The sequence below is a fragment of the Globicephala melas genome, chromosome 6 (assembly GCF_963455315.2).
Source record: "Globicephala melas chromosome 6, mGloMel1.2, whole genome shotgun sequence".
Taxonomy (NCBI): Eukaryota; Metazoa; Chordata; class Mammalia; order Artiodactyla; family Delphinidae; genus Globicephala; species Globicephala melas.
In genome coordinates this window covers 9,630,506-9,652,003 of record NC_083319.1, presented here as the reverse complement: position 1 = coordinate 9,652,003, position 21,498 = coordinate 9,630,506, and the positions used below count along the sequence as shown (strand labels likewise).

The 21,498-nt window shown below is 46.5% G+C and overlaps 1 protein-coding gene across 1 annotated transcript in view; it reads left to right on the top strand.

The window, feature by feature from the left end:
* The window catches only part of MVB12B (multivesicular body subunit 12B), a 183,596-nt gene that overhangs the window by 40,095 nt on the left and 122,003 nt on the right, over positions 1 to 21,498 (top strand). Inside the window, exons 3-4 of the mRNA XM_030858652.2 lie at positions 15,206 to 15,313; positions 20,130 to 20,226. Coding sequence (XP_030714512.2) covers positions 15,206 to 15,313; positions 20,130 to 20,226 — 205 coding nt within the window. The remainder of the gene's footprint in view (positions 1 to 15,205; positions 15,314 to 20,129; positions 20,227 to 21,498) is intronic.

Here is a 21,498-nt window from a genome sequence, read left to right as displayed (position 1 = left end):
ACCCAGGCCCCTGTCATTTCTGGTCCTCTCTTCTTTGGGGCCGTGCCTTGCCCTCTTCCTCTGCTTCATTCCTGCCTGTTGATGCTTTATGAGGCCCCCACCTAAAGATGCCTTTGATTCTTCTCTCGCCCCACCCCCACCTCCCACACCCTGAATATCTGTGCTGTGTCTGTCCCTGTGCTAGTTGCTTCCATAGATAGTATCTACTTCGCAGAGTGACCGCATGAAGATACTATTATAATCTTATTTTACAAATAAGAAAACAACCTCAGAGAGCTCAAGGGCTCAAGATCACACAACAGGTGGGTCTCCTGCCTCTGAGTGTTGTGCCCTCTTGCTGATTCATCACGTCTGCTGGCTTTCCTCTGAGGGAGGTTCCGCGTCTTACTCATACTTGTATATGCTGAAGTGCATGGTGCCATGCCTTGTGTATCGTAAGTGCTTAGTAAATATTTGCTGAAAGAAAAGTAAAGACTTGTGGCCTGATGGGATGAATTGCAGCCTAGTGATGACTGTACCCATAGGTTGAAGTCTCTATTTAAAGCCAGGTCAGCCAGCACACCCCACTGCGGCACGGGAGGGACACAGTGCTTCTGACACAATGTGAGCAGCAATATTTACCACTGAGGAAGTGTTTTCTGTATGCTAGGTGCTCGGCAAGGCTCATAATTGTCTCTTTTAATTATTACTACAACTGCGTGAGATAGAACCTATTGTCTCCATTTACAGAGGCAGAAGCTGAGGCTCAGAGAGGTTGAGGAGCTCAGCCAAGGTCACACAGCTACTAAGTGGCAAAGCCAGGATTTGAATTCACATCTGTCCTGTACCAAAGCCCATGTTTTAAGCTGCTGTGTTCTGCCTCCCTGGCCCAGGAGAGTAGGTATTGGGCCGTGTGAGGCCTAGGTTGTTAGCTCATAGCCAGAAAGGGACTTTGGAACACTGTGCCATGGTTAGCCGGGACAGAGAGGGTGGTCTTCAGGGGCTGAGCTAGGCTTCAGCAGCAGCTTCTCTTTTGTTCTCTTTTCCTTCTTCTGCTTGGCAGACTCATCCTCCATAACGAAATTCTTACTCTCCGGATTCCGTGATACAGAGAGAATCAGTGAACCCTACCTTTTTTTTGTAAATTAACAATATCTTCATGACATTTTAAAAATTATAAAAGCTCATTTCAGAAAATCCAAATCATATAGAATTACAGAAATAAAGAGCAAAAATATTACCTTTTCTTCCCTGTAATCCTACACATATTATTAACAGTTTGGAAATATCCCGCTAGGCTTGTTTTTTCCTTTTGCAAGAAATTGTATTTATTTATTTATTTGCGGTATGCGGGCCTGTCACTGTTGTGGCCTCTCCTGTTTGCAGAGCACAGGCTCCGGACGCGCAGGCTCAGCAGCCATGGCTCACGGGCCCAGCCGCTGCGCGGCATGTGTGATCTTCCCGGACCGGGGCACGAACCTGCGTCCCCTGCATCGGCAGGCGGACTCTCAACCACTGCGCCACCAGGGAAGCCCCTGTATTTATTTTTAATAAAATAAGGAATACAAAAACTTCTTATTTTAGAAATATCAAACAACACAGCCAAAGCTCAAGCGTCTTTCGACCACACCTCTGATTTCTGTTAGCTGCTGTCATCCATTGGCTTTTTCTTCCTTCTCCCCTGCATTTGCACATGTCAATAACTTTCAGAACTACAGCTTCATAACTTGTCTTCTCAGTATGAATTAGATCATGCAGTGCGCTCTCGCTACATCTTTACTGAAGGACGCACGTGTCATTTAGCTCTTCCTAGATCAGCATCTGTGGGTCACACACGTTCCCACTCCTCGTGTGTGGTGTCCGTGTAGGCTGAGCGCTCTGTGCAGGCATCCTCCCCCTGCTCAACTTTTAGTTTCATTCTGGTTTTTCACTAAACAAAGCCTTAGCACAGGCCTCCTCGTTTGGGTCGCCAGGCTTAGCAAATAAGAATAAGAATACAGCGTACCCAGTTAAGTCTGAAAAAATTTGAAATTTTTTAAAGTTTGAAAAAAAATGATTCATTGCCTACCTGAAACTCACATTTAAGCAGGTGTCCTTCCTGTGTCTCCTCTGGAAACGCTCCTCCTTGTGCACATTGGCGAGTGTTTGCATGCCTCACTCCTTTATTTTTAAGGTCTCTATCGTCTGATTTTTTTTTAATTAAAAAATCGTGATACAAAACATTTCATATATATACAAAAGTATAGACAATAACGTAACAAATACCCACATAACCGCCATGCACCTTTCCCACGTCTTAACGTTTCACCAGGTTTATGTGAGGTTTTTTTTTTAATAAAAGAAACAAAACGTTACTGGTGCCTGTGCACCCTCCAGGCCCACGTGTCCTTCCATGCGCCAGAGTAACCACTGAGTTCGGCATTTATCATTCCTATATGTTCTTTTCTGCTTTTATATAGATGCTGTCATATGGAATCCATATCATACTGTACATATTTTCAACTTGGTGTTTTGCTTAGCATTGTTCTTGAGATTTATCCTTGGGGATGTGTGTGGCTCCCGTTCATGTGTCTTCAAGGCTGTGTGGAATTCTGTTGCATGAATATACTGTGATGTATTTATGGACCCTTCTGTTGATGAAGATTTGGGTTGTCGCCAATAATTCACTACTATGAAGGGTATTGCAAATAATATCCTCATATCGTTATGCTAAGAATTTCTTTTCTAGGGAACAGTTTAGGAGCAGAATTGCTGGGTCATTTTCCCCTTACTGAACATAGTAAATGTGTTCTCCAAAGTGGCTGTGCCAGCTTGTGCCCCACTCATTTTGGTCAGATAGTTTTGGTTTAGTCAATGATCTACCGTGAATGGTATAAAATTGTCATTTTTAATTTGTATTTTCCTAGAGTGGGTGAACATTTTCTCATATGGCTTCTACATATTATATATAATTTTTCTTTTCACTTATTTCTTTTTCTCCTTGATTTGCAGGGGTTCTTTATTTATTTTGGATATTAATCCATTGTCAGTTATGCATTTCTCACAGTGTGAGGCTTGTCTCTTCACTATTTGAGTGACCTTTGTAGTATCAAAGTTTTTAATTTTAGGATAGTAAGATTCATCAGTCTTCTCTTTTATGGATTTTCTTATACACGTGTGTTTATTTCTTCAATAATTCCCTCTATTAAAATCATAAAGATAGTTTACATCTTCTTTGAAAAGTTTTAAAGTTTTGCTTTTCACATTTAATCTCTAATCCACCTAGAATTTGTTTTTATGTGAGGCAGAGCTCTAGTTTAATTTTTTGGTCCACAGTGATTACTGGGCATCTGTGTGCTATTGATTGAGTAGTTCATGCCTCGGCCACTGGTGTGTCATCAGCAGCTCTGTCACAGATTGAGTGCTCGTGGCTGAAAGGAACCCACCCTCCACCTGGGTGCCAGCCAGCCACGAGGGAACCTCTAGGCCGCTGATGCTGCTCTCCATGGGGTCTGTGGAGGTCCAGGGCTGTGTCCTGGTGTGGCTAGCTGCAGGTGGCAGAGGCAGGAGCATTTGTGACCCAGGTGCTCTCTCCTGACCACCAGGAACGCGGAGGAGATTCCCCCTTGATGCAGCCAAGTGCCCTGCCCCTGTTTCCTTCCCATTTCCTGTCTCATGGGCCTCACAGTCCCCAGGAACTGATTTCCCTGTGTCTTCCCTTCCCCGTCAGCAGATACAGAAGCAGGGCTCCTGATTTCCAGGGGTGTCTCCAGGACCCTTTGCTTTCTTGCGCCCCGCCCAGCCCCAGGAACCGGTCCCTTCTGTGCCTGCGGTTACCACGGCAGCTGCAAGGAGGGTGGAATAAAGAGAGGGCCGTTCCATGCAGCCCCTGATGTGCCCCCCTTCACTCCGTGTACATCTTTCACACTGTACATTCTTTTACTTGTTCATTCAGCCATCTGGCAGATATCTGATTGTGTCCTACCAGCAAGGCCCTGGGCTATGTACTCTGAAAAATTTAAGGAGCAGAAGTAATAATAAAGAGCTAACATTTTTGGAGTGTCTATCACGTGCCACATCTTATGCTAAGAGTTTTTTTAAAAAATACAGCTTTATTGAAATATAATTCACATACCATAAAGTTCGTCCTTTAAAAGTATATAATTCAGTGGCTTTTCCTATAGTCAGAGTTGTGTAATCTTCACCACTGTCTAGTTTCAGAATATTTTCATCACCACAAAAGGAAACCTTATACTCGTTAGCAGTCACTCCCCATCTCCCCCTGCCTCCAGCCCCTGGCAACCACCAATCTACTTTCTGTCTCTGTGGATTTACCTTTTCTGGACATTTCTGCATATAATTGTGCAGTATCTGGCCCTTTGTGATTGTCTTGTTTCACTTAGCATAACGTTGTCAAGGTTCATCCATGTTGTAGCATGTGTCGGTACTTCATTCCCTTTTTATGGCCAAATAGTATTCCATTGCATGGATAGATCACATTTTGTTTCTCTGTTCATCAGTTGATGGACTTTTGGGTTGTTTCCACCTTTTGACTCCAAAAATCCAAGTTCTTTCCTCCATCTCATGGTTTTCTCCATATTAGAGAAGGTTTGATGCACGCAGCTGTCAGAAGGGAAGATCCTGGAAGAAGAGAGTTCGCTCCTGGCTAGTGTGGGCGGGGAGGCCTGGCAGGGTGGGACTCTGTCAGCCACCCCCTGAGTGATGAGAGGGAGCCCCGGGGGCAAAGCTGGGGAGGCAGGAGGTCACCGGGCAGATTAGGAAAGATGAGCTCAAAGAGGGAGAGCTCGGCCCGTGCTCTGGGACGTGAGTGCGGAGAACAGCCCGGAGGCTGAGGGAGCGGTGGCAGGCTCAGGACAGAGCCGCGCGTTCGTTTCTCTTGCTAAGAAATATCAGACACTTCAGCTGAAGACCCCTGGCAGACTTGAGTCTCCCATCAGGATTCAAAACAGTAAAATGACGCAAATAAATCAGAACCGAAAAGCAAGCATTCCTGGGCTCATCAGCAGATAAGTCAAAAGGCTCTTTTCACTTTATCGTTTTTTAGAAAGCATTTGGGCACACCTCCTGTTAGGGATCCAGAAGGCTGTTGTGCCCACACTGGTCTGAATAAGGGTTTAAGGGGCTCCACGGTTGGCCACTGTCTGACCTGGGCCAAGTGTGTGTGTTTCAGCAGAGGATGATCTAACACGTCAGGAGCCCTTTGAACGCCGCTCTTGTTTCTAGTGTCTGCCAGATGTTTCCTTTGGAATGTCTGCGGAATGTCCTGGCCCCTTTGATTGCTTTCTGTCTGGCAAGCACATCTTTGAATTGTGGGTGGGCTCTCTTAAAACACCAGGGTGTGAACAGATTGACAAAAACCGGTGGTTAGCTGTCTTTCAAGAGCTACTCTTTGGGCAAGAGTACTTGATACTGACATTGAAGGACCTCTGACAGTTTTAAGGATTTACTGCACAGACCCTCTCCAGGGGGCTTAGTTGGGGAGCTGATTTACAAAGTGTTTCTCAGGTTTAAATCCAGCATATCTTTAGTTCTCATCCCATCAAATGAAGTCTTTTAAATTGTTGTTTTTCTTTTTTTTAATATTAAATTTTTTTTAATTTTTGTTTTTCTTAGCTATGTAGAGTGAAAAGGTACAAACTTCCAGTTACAAAATAAATAAGTCATGGGATGTAATGAACAGCATGGTGACTGTAGTTAACGTTACTGTATCACATATTTGAAAGCTGCTCAGCGAGAGTAGGTCTCTAAAGGCCTCATAGCACACACACAAATTCTGTAAGTACGTATGGTAACGGATGTTAACTAGACTTACCGTGGTGATCATTTCATAGTGTAGAGAATACTGAATCATTATGTTTTACAACTGAAACTAATGTAATATTGTATGTCAGTTATACCTCAATAAAAATAAATTTAAAAAAATAACATTAAAGAATACCCATAATCTCGACTGTGCAGAACCAAACAGTAGTTAATATTTTGCTTTGTATTTGTCTAGATCCTTTTCTGTATAGATAACTTTTAAAAATCAAAATATGAGATTGTACTTTTTTAAAAAAAATTTTATTCAAGTATAGTTGATTTACAGTGTTGTGTTAGTTTCAGGTGTACAGCAAAGTAAATTGGATGGCTATATATATATATATATATATATCCATTCATTTCCAGATCCTTTTCCCATATAGCTTATTACAGAATATTGAATAGAGTTCCCTGTGCTACAGTAGGTCCTTGTTAGTTATGTGTTGATATACAGTAAGTTTGTATGTGTTAATCCCAATCTCCTAGTTTATCACTTCCTCCCACATTTCCCCTTTGGTAAATTTGGTTTTGAGATCTGTGAGTCTGTTTCTGTTTTGTAAATAAATTCATCTGTACCGTTTTTTTAAATTAGATTCTGGGATTGTACTGTAGAAACCATTTTGTAACTTATTCTTTCCCCTGAACTTCCCATGTTAGTAGATACCTGTCCTCAAAGTTGTTTGAAAAGGCTGCTGAGTCTTCTGTTGTAAGGGTGCCCTGTAATCATCAGAAATGTGTCACTTCCTCCCCACTTTTGCCGTTACGCTGTCTAGACAGCACCCCTCCCCCCTACCAGGCTCCAGTCCCGAGCCCCTCTCTCTGCCCCTGTCGCGCATCAGCCTTGCTCCCCCTGCCGTCCTCACACCACCCCGCCAGCCGCCCACACAGCTCTGTCTCCAGATCTCATGCCAGCATCTTCCTGTCACCTCCTCAGAGAGGCCCCCCCCGGTCCCCCACCTGAGTAGCCTCTCCCTCCCCACAGTCACTGTCCCCATTACCCTCTTTTATATAAGATGCTTATTACCTCCTAAAATTATCTTTTATATTTGTTTATTTGTTCGCCTGTTTATTGTGCATCTTCCCCCGTCTAGAATATGACCCCTATGGGGTCAGGGACCGAGTCTGTCTTGTCCAGCCCTCTGTCCTCTGCACCTCTTCGGTGTCTGGCGCCCAGAAGCTCAGTATGAAGGAGCAAATGATGATCCACTCTTGTGCACAGAACTGATTATCTCCTCAGACTCTCTGCCCAGAAGTGGAATTCCTTGGTACAGAGTATATATATCTTTAAGGCTTTTGATATGCAGCACCAAATTAATGTAATTTAAGGCTGTACCACTTAGTACTCATTTCAGGATCAATTGGTGTGCCCATTTCCCCCTTATATGGATTCTCTCATAGGCTTTTTGGTAAAAAGATTCCCCCCACACACACTTAATAAATTATGGACATAATTCTATATATAGACATACTTCATCCTTTCTAAGAACTGAATATGTGTTCCATTACATAGACATACCATAATTTGTTTAGCCAAGATCCTTTTGTTCCTCAATTTCCTCATCTATAATATCAGGTAGTAACTGATTATTACTTACAGTAACTCATAGGGTTGTTGTGTTAAATGAGTGACTTACACTAACAATTTGAGAATAAAATACTTAGGGCAGGTCCTGGCACATAGAACACAGTAAATTTACACACAGTAAATGTTAGGTGTTGTTATGATCCTTGCAGCATGGAGAATGCAGTGGAATAGACTGCAGAGTAGGGTCATCGATGATGATGGTGCCGCATCTCCCATAAGTCCATGCACCTCTCCATCGAGGTCCTGAGCAAATGAACCCAAGTGTGTTTTCTTCCCAGGTCTCCCTGCTTGGGCACTCCTTGGTCCTTGTGGGACAGCATCCTCTAGTACCTTTTCCTCCGCCTCCCCCGGTGTGCGTGAGCTCAGGTATTCCCATGTCCTGCAAGTTAACGAGTGTAATTAGAACACTAGGCCTTGCCTGAATGTACAGGACCTTTTAAAACCATTAGGGCTATTAGCTTAAATTTAAGTCTCACAAAATAAGTCAGTCATTTCAGCGTTACAATTAGTTTGTTTTCTTCTCTTCTTCTGTCATCAGAGCGAAGCTCTCCAGACCCACATGCTTCCAGAAGTGTTCTCAAGCCCTCTCTTCCCTGCAGCATTCAGTCTGAACCTGTGCCATGTGCCCCCAGCTGCCTTTCACTGTGGCATTGCTGGTGCTTCTTTAAAGTGGCCCTGGGTGGTTCTTTGTGTTTGGGTCCAGGGAGGCCTGCACGTGGCTTCTCAACTGACCCAAAGGCAGGGCCCACGGGTGTCCTGGTTTTGATCTGGGAGGTTGACTATCCTTCCGTGGGCCGTGGGGGGGGCTCTGCTTGCTGGGTGCTGAGGGGGGAGAGGCAAGGTGCAGGGAGACCCACCTCTGCCCTGACCAGTGAATGACTTTGAGTTTACAGAGGTTCTCCAAGCCTCATCTTGTCACCTGTAAACTGGGTAGTAAATAGTACCCATTCCATTGGGTGGTTGGGAGGATTCACTGAGAAACTGCACATAACCTGCTTCCACCGGAGCCTGGCAAACAGTAAGTACTCGGCAGGAATTCCTGCCCCACCACGTGTCCTCAGACCGGGAGGGTTTCCTACAGTTAACCTCAGGATTCCTTCACACGGGCTTGCCCCATAAGCCAGCTGCAGGTAGCCAGCCCCGCTCCCCGCGGGCCGTCAGGGCTTCCTGAACACACGTGTCCCTCTGGGACTGCTGCATGTCGGTGCAGAATTTGACCTCTGAGCTTGAGCCCGAGAAGGAAGGAATTCAGCGGCCTGGGCTGCGTGAGGCAGAGGCTGAGCCCGCCCTGGGCAGGCAGCTTGTCCACGTCCCGGCGTTGGTTCTGCAGGACTGGGGGCTGCCACTCACAGACACCGGCCTCGGGGCTGCAGGCCCTCCTCATTCTCGTGTTAGCTCTGGTGGACACCGGTAGTGGAGAAGGCGCATTCGGCTTTGAACATTGTCACGCATTGGGACACACTACAGAGATGCCTAGAACCGGGGTCATGTGCCTGTAGGAACATCCCTGATGGTCCTGATAGTAATGGTTCCTCTAAAAGGAATGATACCCCCATACTGTCTTCCATGGGACATTTTCCCAGCTCTCTGATTTTTTAAAATTAAAATTTGTTTTTTTTTAACAAAGTGATACACGTACAGGTTAAAAAATCAGAGTACTAAAAGACTTATAAGAAAATATAGCTGCCCCCAGCCATGTCCCTGCCCGCTCTCCATTTTTCACTCCCCAGAGGCAGTTACTTTCAACTGTTTTAGATTTTTTCACTTCTGGTACTTCATCTCCATGTTTCTAAATAATGTGTTTATACTGCTTATTTCTTTTTTTTTTTTTTTTTTTTTTTTGCGGTACGCGGACCTCTCACTGTTGTGGCCTCTCCCACTGCGGAGCACAGGCTCCGGACGCTCAGGCTTAGTGGCCATGGCTCACAGGCCCAGCCGCTCCGCGGCACGTGGGATCTTCCCGGACCGGGGCACGAACCCGTGTCCCCTGCATCGGCAGGCGGACTCTCAACCACTGCGCCACCAGGGAAGCCCTATACTGCTTATCTCTTGATCTACTTATCCTCACGTTTAGTTTTCTCATAATCTCCCCCTATCAGGCAGTATCACAGTTTTTGGTAAATTAGTGGGAAGTGTTTACACATGTAAACATTGGGTACCACTGAATCAAGTAATGCACCAGACTGGAGTTTCTTTCTTATAAGCCTTTCCTTTTCTTGGAATTAGTTCTTGACTTGTTTCTTTCATTTGCTTTATTGTCTAGGTGCCTACTGATTTTTATACAAGAATTTAACATTTTTCTTTAAAATTTTCAAGCCAGTTACTAGCTGTTAGAAACAAGCTAGTTTCAAGCTAGTTACTAGCTGTTTTCAAACAGCTTTACGCCTCTGGTTTTATTTGTAAATGCTCCAATACGTCCGTCACGTGCCCGTCTGTATCTCTTCCCAGTGCTGGAGTACAGTCCCATACTGTACGTGGAAGGTTGTTCCACGACCTTCTCTGCTTTCCCTCCTGTCCAGGCCCTGCCCGGCGGACGTGCCACTGCCGTCCCCTGGCTGTCCTGTGTGGGATCTGTTCCTGGAGCTCAGGGTTTCCTCTTTATTGATTCAATCCCCAGCCGTGCTGATGCATCCTCCTGTAGGTTCAAGGGTGGGCAGGGGATGAATTTAGTAAATTGTTGCACGTCTGCAAAGGTCTTTATCCTACCTTCATGCTTACTTGATGTTGGTTTAGGTGGAGAATTCCAGAATTCCTCGGAATTTTGAAGAGGTCGTTCTCTTAGTTTCCAGTGTTGCTGGTGAGAAGTCTGATGCATTCAGATTCCGTTCCTCTGCACGTGGCCTGTTCTTTCGCTCTGGAAGTTTCAAAGGTGGTTTCTTCATCCCAAATGTGGTGGGATTCTCCATTGCTTTGCTTTGGGGTGGGGCTTTTTTATTCACTGTGCTAGAACTCTCAGGACCACTTTAAGGTGGAGGCTCACCTTTTGTTCCTTTTTTTATTTCTCTTTCTGGAAATTTCATTAATTGGATGTTGTATTGATTCTTCAGTTTTCTTAGTTTTTTTCCCCTCTAGTTAACCTCTTCATCTTTGTATTTTACTTTCTGGAAGATTTCCTCAACTTTCTCTTCCAATATATTTTTTGAATTTGTTATTTTAGCCGTAAGTTTTTTATGTCTAAGCTCTTTACATTGTCTTCAATTGTTCCTTTTAAAATGTTTTTCACATTATTCTGTTCTTGTTCGGTGGTTGCAATGTAGTCACTCATCCCTCTGAAGATATTGATTATAGAGTTGGTTGGTTGTTCCTTAGCCTTCACTGTTTCCTCATATTATCTGTACTATTTTCAAGTTCCCCTTTTCCTAATAATTTGAGCCCTGTCTTTCATATTTGAGACTCCCCCCGATGCCTGGTGACCCTTTGTTGTCAGGTAGGAGTGAGGCCCTAGCTCCTGGGGTCGGAGCCCCGCGGTGGGGTAAGGCCTGATGACCTGCGGGCTGCACAGTGGGTGATGCAGCAGGGAGCTGGCCTCAATAACAGAGGCCACAGAGCCTGTAGGTGCTGGTCCTCTCTCTGGAACTCTTTAGTTTCTCCAGAGATGCATCCTTTAATTTCCAGCATTTAGAGGGTACACCTGGCTGCCGAGGTACCAGAAGCAGGAAGGAGGGTGAGCCTGGCGGGGGCCACCATTCAGTCACCAGTCACTGTGCATAGTTACCCCCTCCTTTCACTCTGGAGTCTTACTTCCTCCTTCACCTCCTTCCCCATCAGTCTGGTGTTCTGGAGCCCTGAGCCCTACTGGTCCCGTTTCTGCAGAAAATACTTCTGAAACAGGGGTAGGGATCTGGGAGTCTAATGGCTTTGTGTATAGGCCTGTTTCTGTCTGCCTGCCTCAGCCCTAAACTCGCACCCACCCACCTCCAGGCCCTCCACCCTCATCCTAGGAGTATCTGGTGGCTCGGGGCCCTGGGGCCTCCGTCACCGCCTCCACTCTGCTACACCCCAGACCGTCCACTTCCCACACCTCCACACACCCGATGGCATCTCTCTCGTGTTGTACTCCTCTCTTGCACTTTATTTTAGTGGCCCCAATACTTCCTCCACTTTGATTGTCATCTTAGAAGAATATTGGCAGAGAAGAGAGATAAACCCACGTGTCCGTTCTGTCACTGCCCACCTACTCCTCGTACCGGAGAAGATGCGAGAAAGAGAGGGGGAGGGTATGAGGGTGTGAGTGGGAGAGTGTATGTGAGTGTGAGCGTGTGAGAAGCCCTGTGACAGACACTCTGGGGGCGCTGCAGCCAGCAACAGCATTGGACATATTCTAGTCATTTGGGGAACAGGGCAGGGTACAAATAAGAACCGAAAGAATAAGTGGCCTTATTGTTGAAATGGGGATGTGGCCGCAGAGTGGTGATTTTGAAGCGGATACATACACTCAGTTCAAGGGATTAAGTCCTGGGAATTTCATTGTTTCGAATTCTTATTGCGTCACTCCAGGAGCCGCAGGGTCCTTGGTGTTTCACGCTTTGCTCCAGATTGACCGGCTGATTCATTCATTCCGTCAGCAAGTTTTGGTGGTGCAGGGCATAAACGGCCATCAGGCATCGTCCTCGTCCTGGTGAAGCTTTAGTCCAGTGGCGGGGCAGTAGGGGCAGGTAAACGTTAATCAGGCAGGTACCTGATATGCGTCTGAAGACCAGGTCCGGTCCCAGAGATGGGGAAGGAATCCCAGAGGACCGGAGATTGGAGCGGAGCCCGAGGTGACAGTGCAGGGCTTTTCGAATCCTGACGTGGCGTGGTATCACTTTAAATATCTGTTTTGCTCTCAGAGCAGACTCCTCATGTTTAGCGTGGACCTGTTGGCACTGGCTTTGTGGGGGTCCCGAGTGGGCACTGAGGCACGCCTCATGCATTATCCCCTCTGTCCCCGCAGCGCCCTCAGGGTAGGGGGCTTGCTTAAGCATTGGGGTGTCAGGTTGGGGTCTGCTGTGCCTAGAGCACTTCTTCCTCCTCCCCCTGCAGCCTCCCATCCTGGGACTCAGGACTGAGCTCACAAGGGCAGAGTTTAGACGTGAACTTCTGCAGGCGCGCCCATGTAGCCACCTGCCACATTTACCTTGTAGCTCATCTAACTTGGGATGGGAAGAGTTTAGGTTAGACAGCACCTTTACGTGCCTGGGTTGTAAAGAAGCTTTGGGTACTTCTTATCGCTCCATGGAGGGCAGGGCTGCGAAGGCCCAGGTTGTTACACCAGGGCCACTTCCCTAGTCCGGCTGGGAGCCAGGCCCGGGCCTTCCCACTCCCTGCTTAGCAGTGGAGCCGGCCGCCAGTGTGGATCCGGCCTGCGGGCCCCAGGCTGTGGGCAGCTGCGCTCTGCCCAGATAAACATGTGCGTGCGCGCGCGCGCGCGCGCACACACACACTCTCACACTCCCCCGCCCCCTCTCTTTCTCTCCCTCTTCCTCCCTCTCACCCTCACCTCCCTCCACACCTCCCCTTGGCTGGGGTTGGAGGGCAATACACATTTTCACTTCATTGCAAAGGAGTCGTGGCCTCAGGGCAAAGCTGGGACTTTGGATGTCTGTGTTGAATGTTTCTCAGGAGTGGATTGGAGGACTGTAACTGCCACAATGAGAAGGAGAGAAGGGGGCCTCTGAGGAGGGAGCAGGTCCACTGCCTGCTTTCTCCCTTGGCACTCCTGCGCCAGCCTCTTTATCCTACCAAGGTGTCTTCTCATTCAGAAAAGGGAAAATTCTAGCAGTGGGTGAGAGGAGGGGATCATCATTTTCAAACCCTGGAAACAATAGCCTTGACTTAGGGTGCATAACACCCCTCAGTGGAATTTCCAGTAGCCTGGAAAGCCCTTCTGAACCGCCTGCCTTTTCCGCGGGAGGTTGGACACAGCTCTCTTCCTTCTGAGTCCCAGCCTGTGGTCCCACAGCCTTTGAGTGTTCTGCAGTCTCTCTATTTTTAAAAATTTATCAAAAATAATGCATTTATTATAGAGAAACCACATAGGTTCCCTTATTTCTTTGTTCCTATAGCATCTTTTCACATTTTAATGGTTCTGAAATTAGGATGCATCTTAAAATAGGTTTGTGCATTTTGATACGATATTTCTTTTTTCCTGAAGGAGTGTTCTTTAAATCCACGGGTGATTCCCAAACGACTACATCTTAGAACTGAGGAAATACAATAAAAGTACAGTTTGGGAAACAAAAATCTTTCAAACATGGAACCCATGGGAGAAAACAAAGCAAAAGGGATCCTTGGGAGTGGGAAGCTGGGGCCGCTGCTTCCAGTTTCATGTTTTCCGAGAACCTTCATGTATGACCGTTTCGGGGGGAGATGCGGACAGGGCCTGATCCTGTTCCGTCGTGTTTCTTTCTGTGAGGGTGACATACTTGGAGCAGACGTTCCCTGAGATTGTCCCCATACCACTCCTCCTTCAGATTTCAGGTCAAACATATCTGCGTATTTAGAATAAGAACCTTTCTTTTCCCTTTGTTGCACTTGCTAACTTACGATCCTTGGGTTTGAAAGAAGGCATTTTTCTTTTGCCAGTTGGCCTTTGGGCTTTCCAGAGGCCCCTCAGAGAGCGTGGCCGTCGGGGCTCTGGGGACCATCCCAGTGGAGCCACCCCCACCCCCCTGCCCTGCGCATGTGACAGTCCGAGGTCGTGGGCCTCCTGTGCAGTGTGGACACGGGATGGGGCTGCCTCAGGGGCATTTTGTGTAAAGAAGGGAGGTGCTTTCAGCAGTTTGTGAGAACGGCCTGGAGCTTGTCAGATCAAGGACGGCTTCCCAAAGTCTAAGCCTCAGAAGGACGAGCAGGGAGATGCCCAGAGTGCCCTGGCAGGGGCAGGGGTGGTGGCTGCAGAGCTCATCCCCAAAGGGGCACTGCTCCCAGTCTTCCGGGGGGTCCCCCATTGGGGTCCAGCCGGGATGTGGGAGGTCGATTAATCCTCTGACCTGTTAGGCCGCTGAGGGAGGAAGCAGCCCAGGCCCTGATGGTCCGTTAATGAGTATCTTGGAGAGAATGGGGAGAGCGCATCCTGGCCGGCCTCCGTCTCCTCTCCCGTGTCCTTGTGAACGCTTCCCACTAGCCCCAGCCCCGCAGTCCCATGCACAGGTCCTGTAAGACTCAAATCAAGGCCGGCTTCATCCTTGAATGCTGCTTAGAGGAAAATTTCTGCAGCTGAATACGAGAAGATGGCTCTTCAGACTATAAACAAGCAGCTGAGTCTTTTTTAATTTTCCTATCATGCTACAGTTTCCGACCTTGACTACCACTCGCAGAGCTTGTGCCGAGAAGAAACAGTGCATCTCCCAGCTCCCCACCCACCCCCCAGCGCCCGGCAGAGTCCCAGTGACGGCAGCCCCTGGCCGGCCCGGGTCCCGGACGGAGCAGGAGGCTGTGCCAGGCTCACGGCGGGCGGTGCCCCTTTCAGGTGGCATTTCACGCCCCATTGGACTTTTTTCTGCACCCTGTACTATCCCCCGAGTAAGTGGTAATGAGCAACTTAATTTGCTGACTTCTCCAATCCCTTCTTGGTCCATGACAACAAAATTTGCTCTTTTCTCATTAGAACCACTTTTGTCAGGGTGTCTTTAATCAATGGCTTCCCCAGGGACAGTATTTTTAGAAGTTGTTATTTTTCACACTCTCCCTTTACCCCTCTTGGAAAATCTCTTCCCAGGGCCTCATGAAATGGACTAATGAGATGCCGCACGAGTCCAGGCTGGAGTTAATTGGTGCAGGTACGAAGAAGCTGCTCACACACGCCCTCGGCTGCATCCTGCCTCACCTGCTGTCCTTTTCTCCATCTCTTTGGTGTAGGTTGCACAGACAGCAGATGGTGTGGATGCTGACCTCTGGAAAGACGGCTTATTTAAATCCAAGGTTACCAGATACCTGTGTTTCACAAGATCATTTTCCAAAGAAAATGTAAGTCTTAGTGGTTTTCTGTTTGCTAAGTGAGCACAAGTCATTTACATTCCTGTTTGAAATCTCCTCGTTTTTGGGTTGTGGTTTATTTTCATCACTATGTTAATTTATCTGTGGTTTTAGTGAATGGGGGTAGAATCAGCAGCCTGTGCTGTGTTTCATTTATTAACAGTATTATTAACCACATACCCAAGTGTACAGTGAATTCCATTAAAACGTGTTCTCCGAAGGAGACTAGGAGATTTCTCTCACAGCTCTTGTCTGCCTGCCTTTCCTCCAAGTAACAAATCACAGGGTAGTACGGAGGTAAGTGTCTTCCAGGGGAGCTGGATTTAAAGCTGACCAACAGATGGGAGCATAGCTAGAAGGATGCCACGCAGTCACCCCTCCCCCAGACATGGCCTTGTTAACTTTCTCCCCGAGTCTCTCTGACATACGACATTTCATTGTTTCTGCAGGTAGGTATCCACCACCCAGGCAGATTTCTTTTACTGTGATGTTTAATACTTAAGCCCATAAATCAGGAAATTTTAAAGACGTCTACTAAAGCTCTTCCAACAAAGTATTCTAATGGGTGGCTTAGAAAGAAGAGAAGTGGCTTTCGTGAGTGTCCACCTGTGTGAGACCTGTCCTGGGCCCTCTGCACATACGCCACTTCTGTCCTCAGACAGGCTCTCGAAGTACTAGCTCCTTTCTGACATCAGGGAGTTTTCATGCTTGTCCAAGGCCACCTGTCTTCCCTAACTCCAAATAGGGAGCAGTCAGATTTTCATTTTTAAGGTGACATTTTATTTTGGGCCTGAATGCTAAAAAAAAAAAAAAAAAAAAATTGGGTGGGAAATATTTTTATAAATTTTATTATAACAGTAATACATGTCCATGATTTATAAAGAAAAAATCAGGTTCAAACATCCCCATTCAGAAGCATGGAAGGGGAAAGGCAACGGTCTTTCTCTCCATCACAAACCCCACAGCCCCGTGGTCCTATCACGGTCCTCGTGCGTCCCTGCAGCATTTGCTGGCTGTGGACAGTCACACAGTTCTCTGGCCCGCACTCTCTTCCACCAGCCATTCCTGTTGTTTGTTGGTAAGTCTTTGTTAGGAAAATGATTCCTAACAGACTCAGGGAGAACTCATTGCTTTAATTTTTTCCCACTAATGATGAGAGTAATACATGCTTGCTGTGAAGAATGGAGTTTCTGGTGGAGTAGGGGAAAGTCCTGGCAGGTGAGCCTGCGGTGGGTCTGAGCAGGTCCCTCATGTCACGGTGCAGCCGAGGAGACCCCAGGAACAGGTCTGAAGGCCGGGTTGCCCTTCCAGACGTGGGACTCGTGATCTTAGGGGTAGTGCCCCCTTGGCCCCATCCTTCCCTCCTGCGTCCACATCCACGTACAGGTCACTCTTGTCCCCTTTGTCCCTGGAGCTTACCTAAACCTTTTTTGAAACTAGTCGTATTCTTAGCTTTTGTCACCTCTTTTCTGCCCACTGGCTACCCTTTCTGCAGAAGGTCCGTGTGTTCACTGCCGCTCAGGGCTGTGAGGACCAATTCCTGAGGGTTGAGCATCTTGTTCACACCCTCACTCTGCCTGGTGGTTTCATGTGTTCACTCCTGGTCTCCAGTTAGCCTCAGCCTCTCCTACTGAAGAGGAGACAGTGGCCACAAAGGACAGCTACGATCTCGTTGGTCATTTTTGATTTCTGTTTTTGTTGCATTTCCTTGAAGGCCGTGGGGTGTCGGTACTCTAGGCCAGAAGAGCCCCTGATCCCTTGGAGTGGGGACAATGACAGGTCTCAAAATGATAGAGAGAAGTCCCTGGGGCTTGTTAATTTTAGGCGTCACGGGTAAGTGGATGATAGAAAATACACCGATTTAGTCAACATTTGTCGAACGTTCAGGAGATGTTCCTTGAGTGCCTACTATGCGTGTCTTGCTCCATGAGGGCTGGGCAGACGTGGGGAGGTGGGTGTGATGAGGGGATGCAAGATGAGGACAAGGGCAGTGGGAGAATCCTCTGCCCCTCTTTTGAGGCAGTAAGGAAATTAGGTGCATTTTATTTTCAGAAAAAGAAAGAATGGGTCCTATAGTGAGATCCAGAGGGATACAGCTGAAGGGGTGGCAGGGGCCCACTTGCCAGCCCAGGATTAGAGCAGGAATAAGGCATATTTTAATGTTACAGCCGGTCTGTCCCGGCCCTGCTGTCAGAGCCAAGACTTTGCATGACAATTTTTTACAACTGCAAAGGAGGGATGTGGAATCTCAAGACTGGACAGATTCTTAATTAGGTGACTTGAGACTCGCTGTGTAGGAGTTTGTGGAGACTCCTTTGGAACCTAAATTCCTTTCCCCCAATAATGCTATTAATACAGAAACCTGGCTTTGGAGTGACATTGCTTCCTGGGGAAGGATTGAGATTAATTGCACTTTTCATGCCCTGTACTTTCTGCATTACCTGTAATAATAATGTACATAGATTAGGTAGGGGAGGATATTAAACAGAAGAATTTATGAACATTTGGATATTAAGTTGGTTATCTGTGGCTACCTTAAATGCAAGGTTGTCAAAAATAATTACAGTATACTAGCAAATACTGGCTACCAGAGACAATATAAATACCCTGAGTCAGTGCATATTGGGCTTTTGGCATGAATCATTTGCTCAACAAGGATTGGAAATATGTTCTTCATATTTATGAGGAGGAAATGAAAGAGAGCACGGGATGGGGGAGGAGAGAGGAACAAGCAAAATTAATGGTGTGGCAGACTTTCTGTATTAAACCTGGTGCAGTGGCAGCCCCTGCACGGAGGGACCACACTTGGGCTGCGGGAAGCTCTGACAGTGCAGGCTCCCATTCCATATGCACAGGAGGGGTTTTTTCATGCTTTTTTTCATGGCTGCACCACCGATGTTCTGGTTTTATGATCAGGGACATTTGTAGAGTGTGGAGTGTGAGGTCGCTAAGTGGTTTGCAGTTGACTTCTGTAAAACCCAACTTGTCAAGTAGAAGACGTTTGAGAAGGATATTGATGAACACCCGTCCATCTATGGGGCAGGAAAACATACCCGGTTGTTAATTTCTCAATGCAGAAAACAGTGATGACATGGAAAAGCAACTGCCATGAAAAAAAATTATGATAGATTAGATCAGGTGATTCTGAAGGCAGCTGATGCCTGCGCGTTGGGTTAATGGTTCAGACCCTTCCTCCACAGTCAGAGATTTATTCCGCAGCAGTGAGGGTTCCGCTTTCCACTTGCTGCGCTGATCTGTGCATTGTCTTCCTGAGACCCAGCTACCTGAAATGTAATAATATTAAATCCTCGGCAAATACCATATTTCTAGAGAAACGGTTTTGTGACCACAGTGCCGAAAAAACACTGGTCATAGTTTACACTTGACATTTTGACCTTCATGGCTAAATTTCAAGAATTTATTTCATTTGTGTACTTTTGGTTTATAATACATTTATTAAATATACTTTTAATATATCTATTGATATTGTTTAGATTCATCATCCAAGCAAATCCAATTTGATTTCTGGTTCTGAGTGGCCCACCCAGTTAAAAATGTACCAAAAAACATTAATTTATTCAGCAGATAATTATTGAGCACCTACTGTGTGCCCAGATCTATGCTAGGCTTGGATATATAGTAGTAGCAGAGATAGTTTTGGTCCTGATGGCTCTCAAACTCTAGTGGGGAAGCAGATACTAAATAAAAACCTCACAAATATGTCATTATAAATTGATATGAAGGAAAATTGCGAGTGCCGAGAGAGGACATAGCGTAGAGTTCAGATGATAGGAGTTCCCTGATTGGCTTTCAGGGATGGTGTTGGCACTGCGCAGGATGGGGTGCGGCACGGAGACTGAGGGGCACGCCCTTCTCTGAGCAGGACGCCTGAGGAGTTGCTGTGCGGGGCAAGGTGGTGGGCTCGTCCGGGAGCGCAGAACAGGTAAACTGAGAGTGTGCTCATGGGGACTTGTGGGGATGAGATGCTTCTGGAAGGTGAGCATTCCAAGTGCATTGTTAGTATCCTGACAGGAGAGATTGGGATCAGAAGGCATCATTCTTTTTTTAACTGAAGAATTTAATGAAATCTCCGAGGTGGACCCACATATCTAAGTTGTAGGGTAGATCGCTTTAGAGCTTGTTTCCAACTTGAGATGTGGGCTGTGAGTGCCAGTGCGTTTGCAGAGAATTCTCTCTTGCAATTACAGGATGGCGTGCTGTCTTCGAAGATACTTTTGCACTGGTTACGGAAACTGCGCACTGTGGACCCCGTGCACTACCACTAAGTAGAAGCTATAATAGGCCCTTGTGCATGTCATTTTAGAAGATGTGTAATATTAGGCAGCAGGGCTTTTCACTGTGTCTTAGTTTATGATTCGTGGGGTTTTACAGAATGTGTGTAGCCCCCGAAATGTGTGTCAATATGAAGACGGGCGATCACTTAGGAGTGTGACTGGTTCTCTGTTAGGCTGAGATGCAGCTCTCCCTGTGCAGCGACCACCCCAGGAATGTGCTCTTTCTAAACCTGCTACCCCAAGAGCTGATGCTCAGGGATCAGCTGAGTGAGTGGCTTTGAGGTTCTGCAGATGAAACTCCTCCCCGGGGGCCCCCAGAGTCCCTGTGTAACTGCTGGGGAGCATTAAATGACACCTACTGTAATTAACCTGCTGTCGTGAAGCGGCGCGAGTCTTGTGTTAGATATGCGTTTTCGCGAGTCTTGTGTTAGATATACGTTTTGAAGCCAAGATGGCAAACCCACTGCAGGCGTGTTCCGATTAATCATCTCTCTCTCTTCTTTCTTCCCAAGAGCCATTTAGGGAACGTGTTAGTGGACATGAAGCTCATCGACATCAAGGACACTCTGCCTGTCGGCTTCATCCCAATTCAGGAGACGGTAGACACACGTGAGTCACCCCTTACTACTTCTCGTCACGATGAGAATTTTCTTCCTTCAGGTATATTTTTAGACATTTTTATGTGCATTCTTCTTCGGAAACGTTTTAGGAGGCCTTACTGCGTGCCCCAAATAAACCCTGCTGCTTTTGACATATGCCTGACTTGGTTCTCCAAGGAGTTTTCAGTGTTCTGGGTAGCGGCATGTAAATGAGCAGAACGGTGCTCCCTGCTGAATCGGCTCACTCAGGAAGGGGACAGTGAAACCGGTTATAGTTTGTCCTTAGCCCGTTCTCCGGTGCTGCTGAAGCCAAGCTTGGCATGAGACCCAGAAGCAAAAGGAAAAAACCAAAAGCACGCAGGGAACACAAGGACAGTAATAGCCCCATTTTTGGCTCTTGGAGCACAAAGAAAAGTCAGAACCAGAAAGACTGCAACTTAGAGTCCTCAGGATTCGAAATTGAGGGAAGACTCTGATCCCTGAGCAACACAGAGCGGAAGTGAGTGGCTGACACGTCGGAAGCTTCTTCAGGATCCTGGGGCACTTCGAGGTTCTTGTCGTGCTCGCCAGTTATTAAATAGAGCTGGAAACCTGGGTAGTTGAGCCTCCTCATTTTGATGTGCTATAACTTGTTTTACTTTAAATTACTTGTGACCAATGTTAGGATATCCACGACAGTGATGCAGTAAATAAAAAACAAATACAGAGAATCCTTTCTTTATGACACATGATCCATTTATGAAACTCTGCATTTCACTTTTTGTCCCACATACTTTATTTTTCCGTAGTTAGCCCCATTTTGGACCTACTTTTTGTTTGTTTGTTTGCTGTTTTCTTGCAAGCATTTCTTATGGACCAGACTTTCCATATTTACACAGATCCCCACATAGCTGTTATTTTAATGGAACAAGTGAATTCCATTGTGTAGCCTACTTTTCTTAATAGTCTCCTCACTTTTGGACATTGGGCTGCTTTTGTTTGTTACTGACGTGTATTAGCTAATAATTGTGATAGTTGGTATTTAGTACGTCTTTATGCTAAATGCTCTACATACCTGATCTCATTTAATCTTCAGTAAGACCCCTATTTGGAGATGGGTATTATTATACCCATTTCACATATGAGAAAAATGAGGCACAGTAACTACTTAGGGATTAAAGAGCTTATCCAAGGTTACACATCTAGAAGTGGGGGAATGACTAGATTACACACACAAGCGTGACTCCCCACACTTTTAACCGTAGTGCCACTCTGTAAAAGCATGTGTTTAAGCACCTTTTAC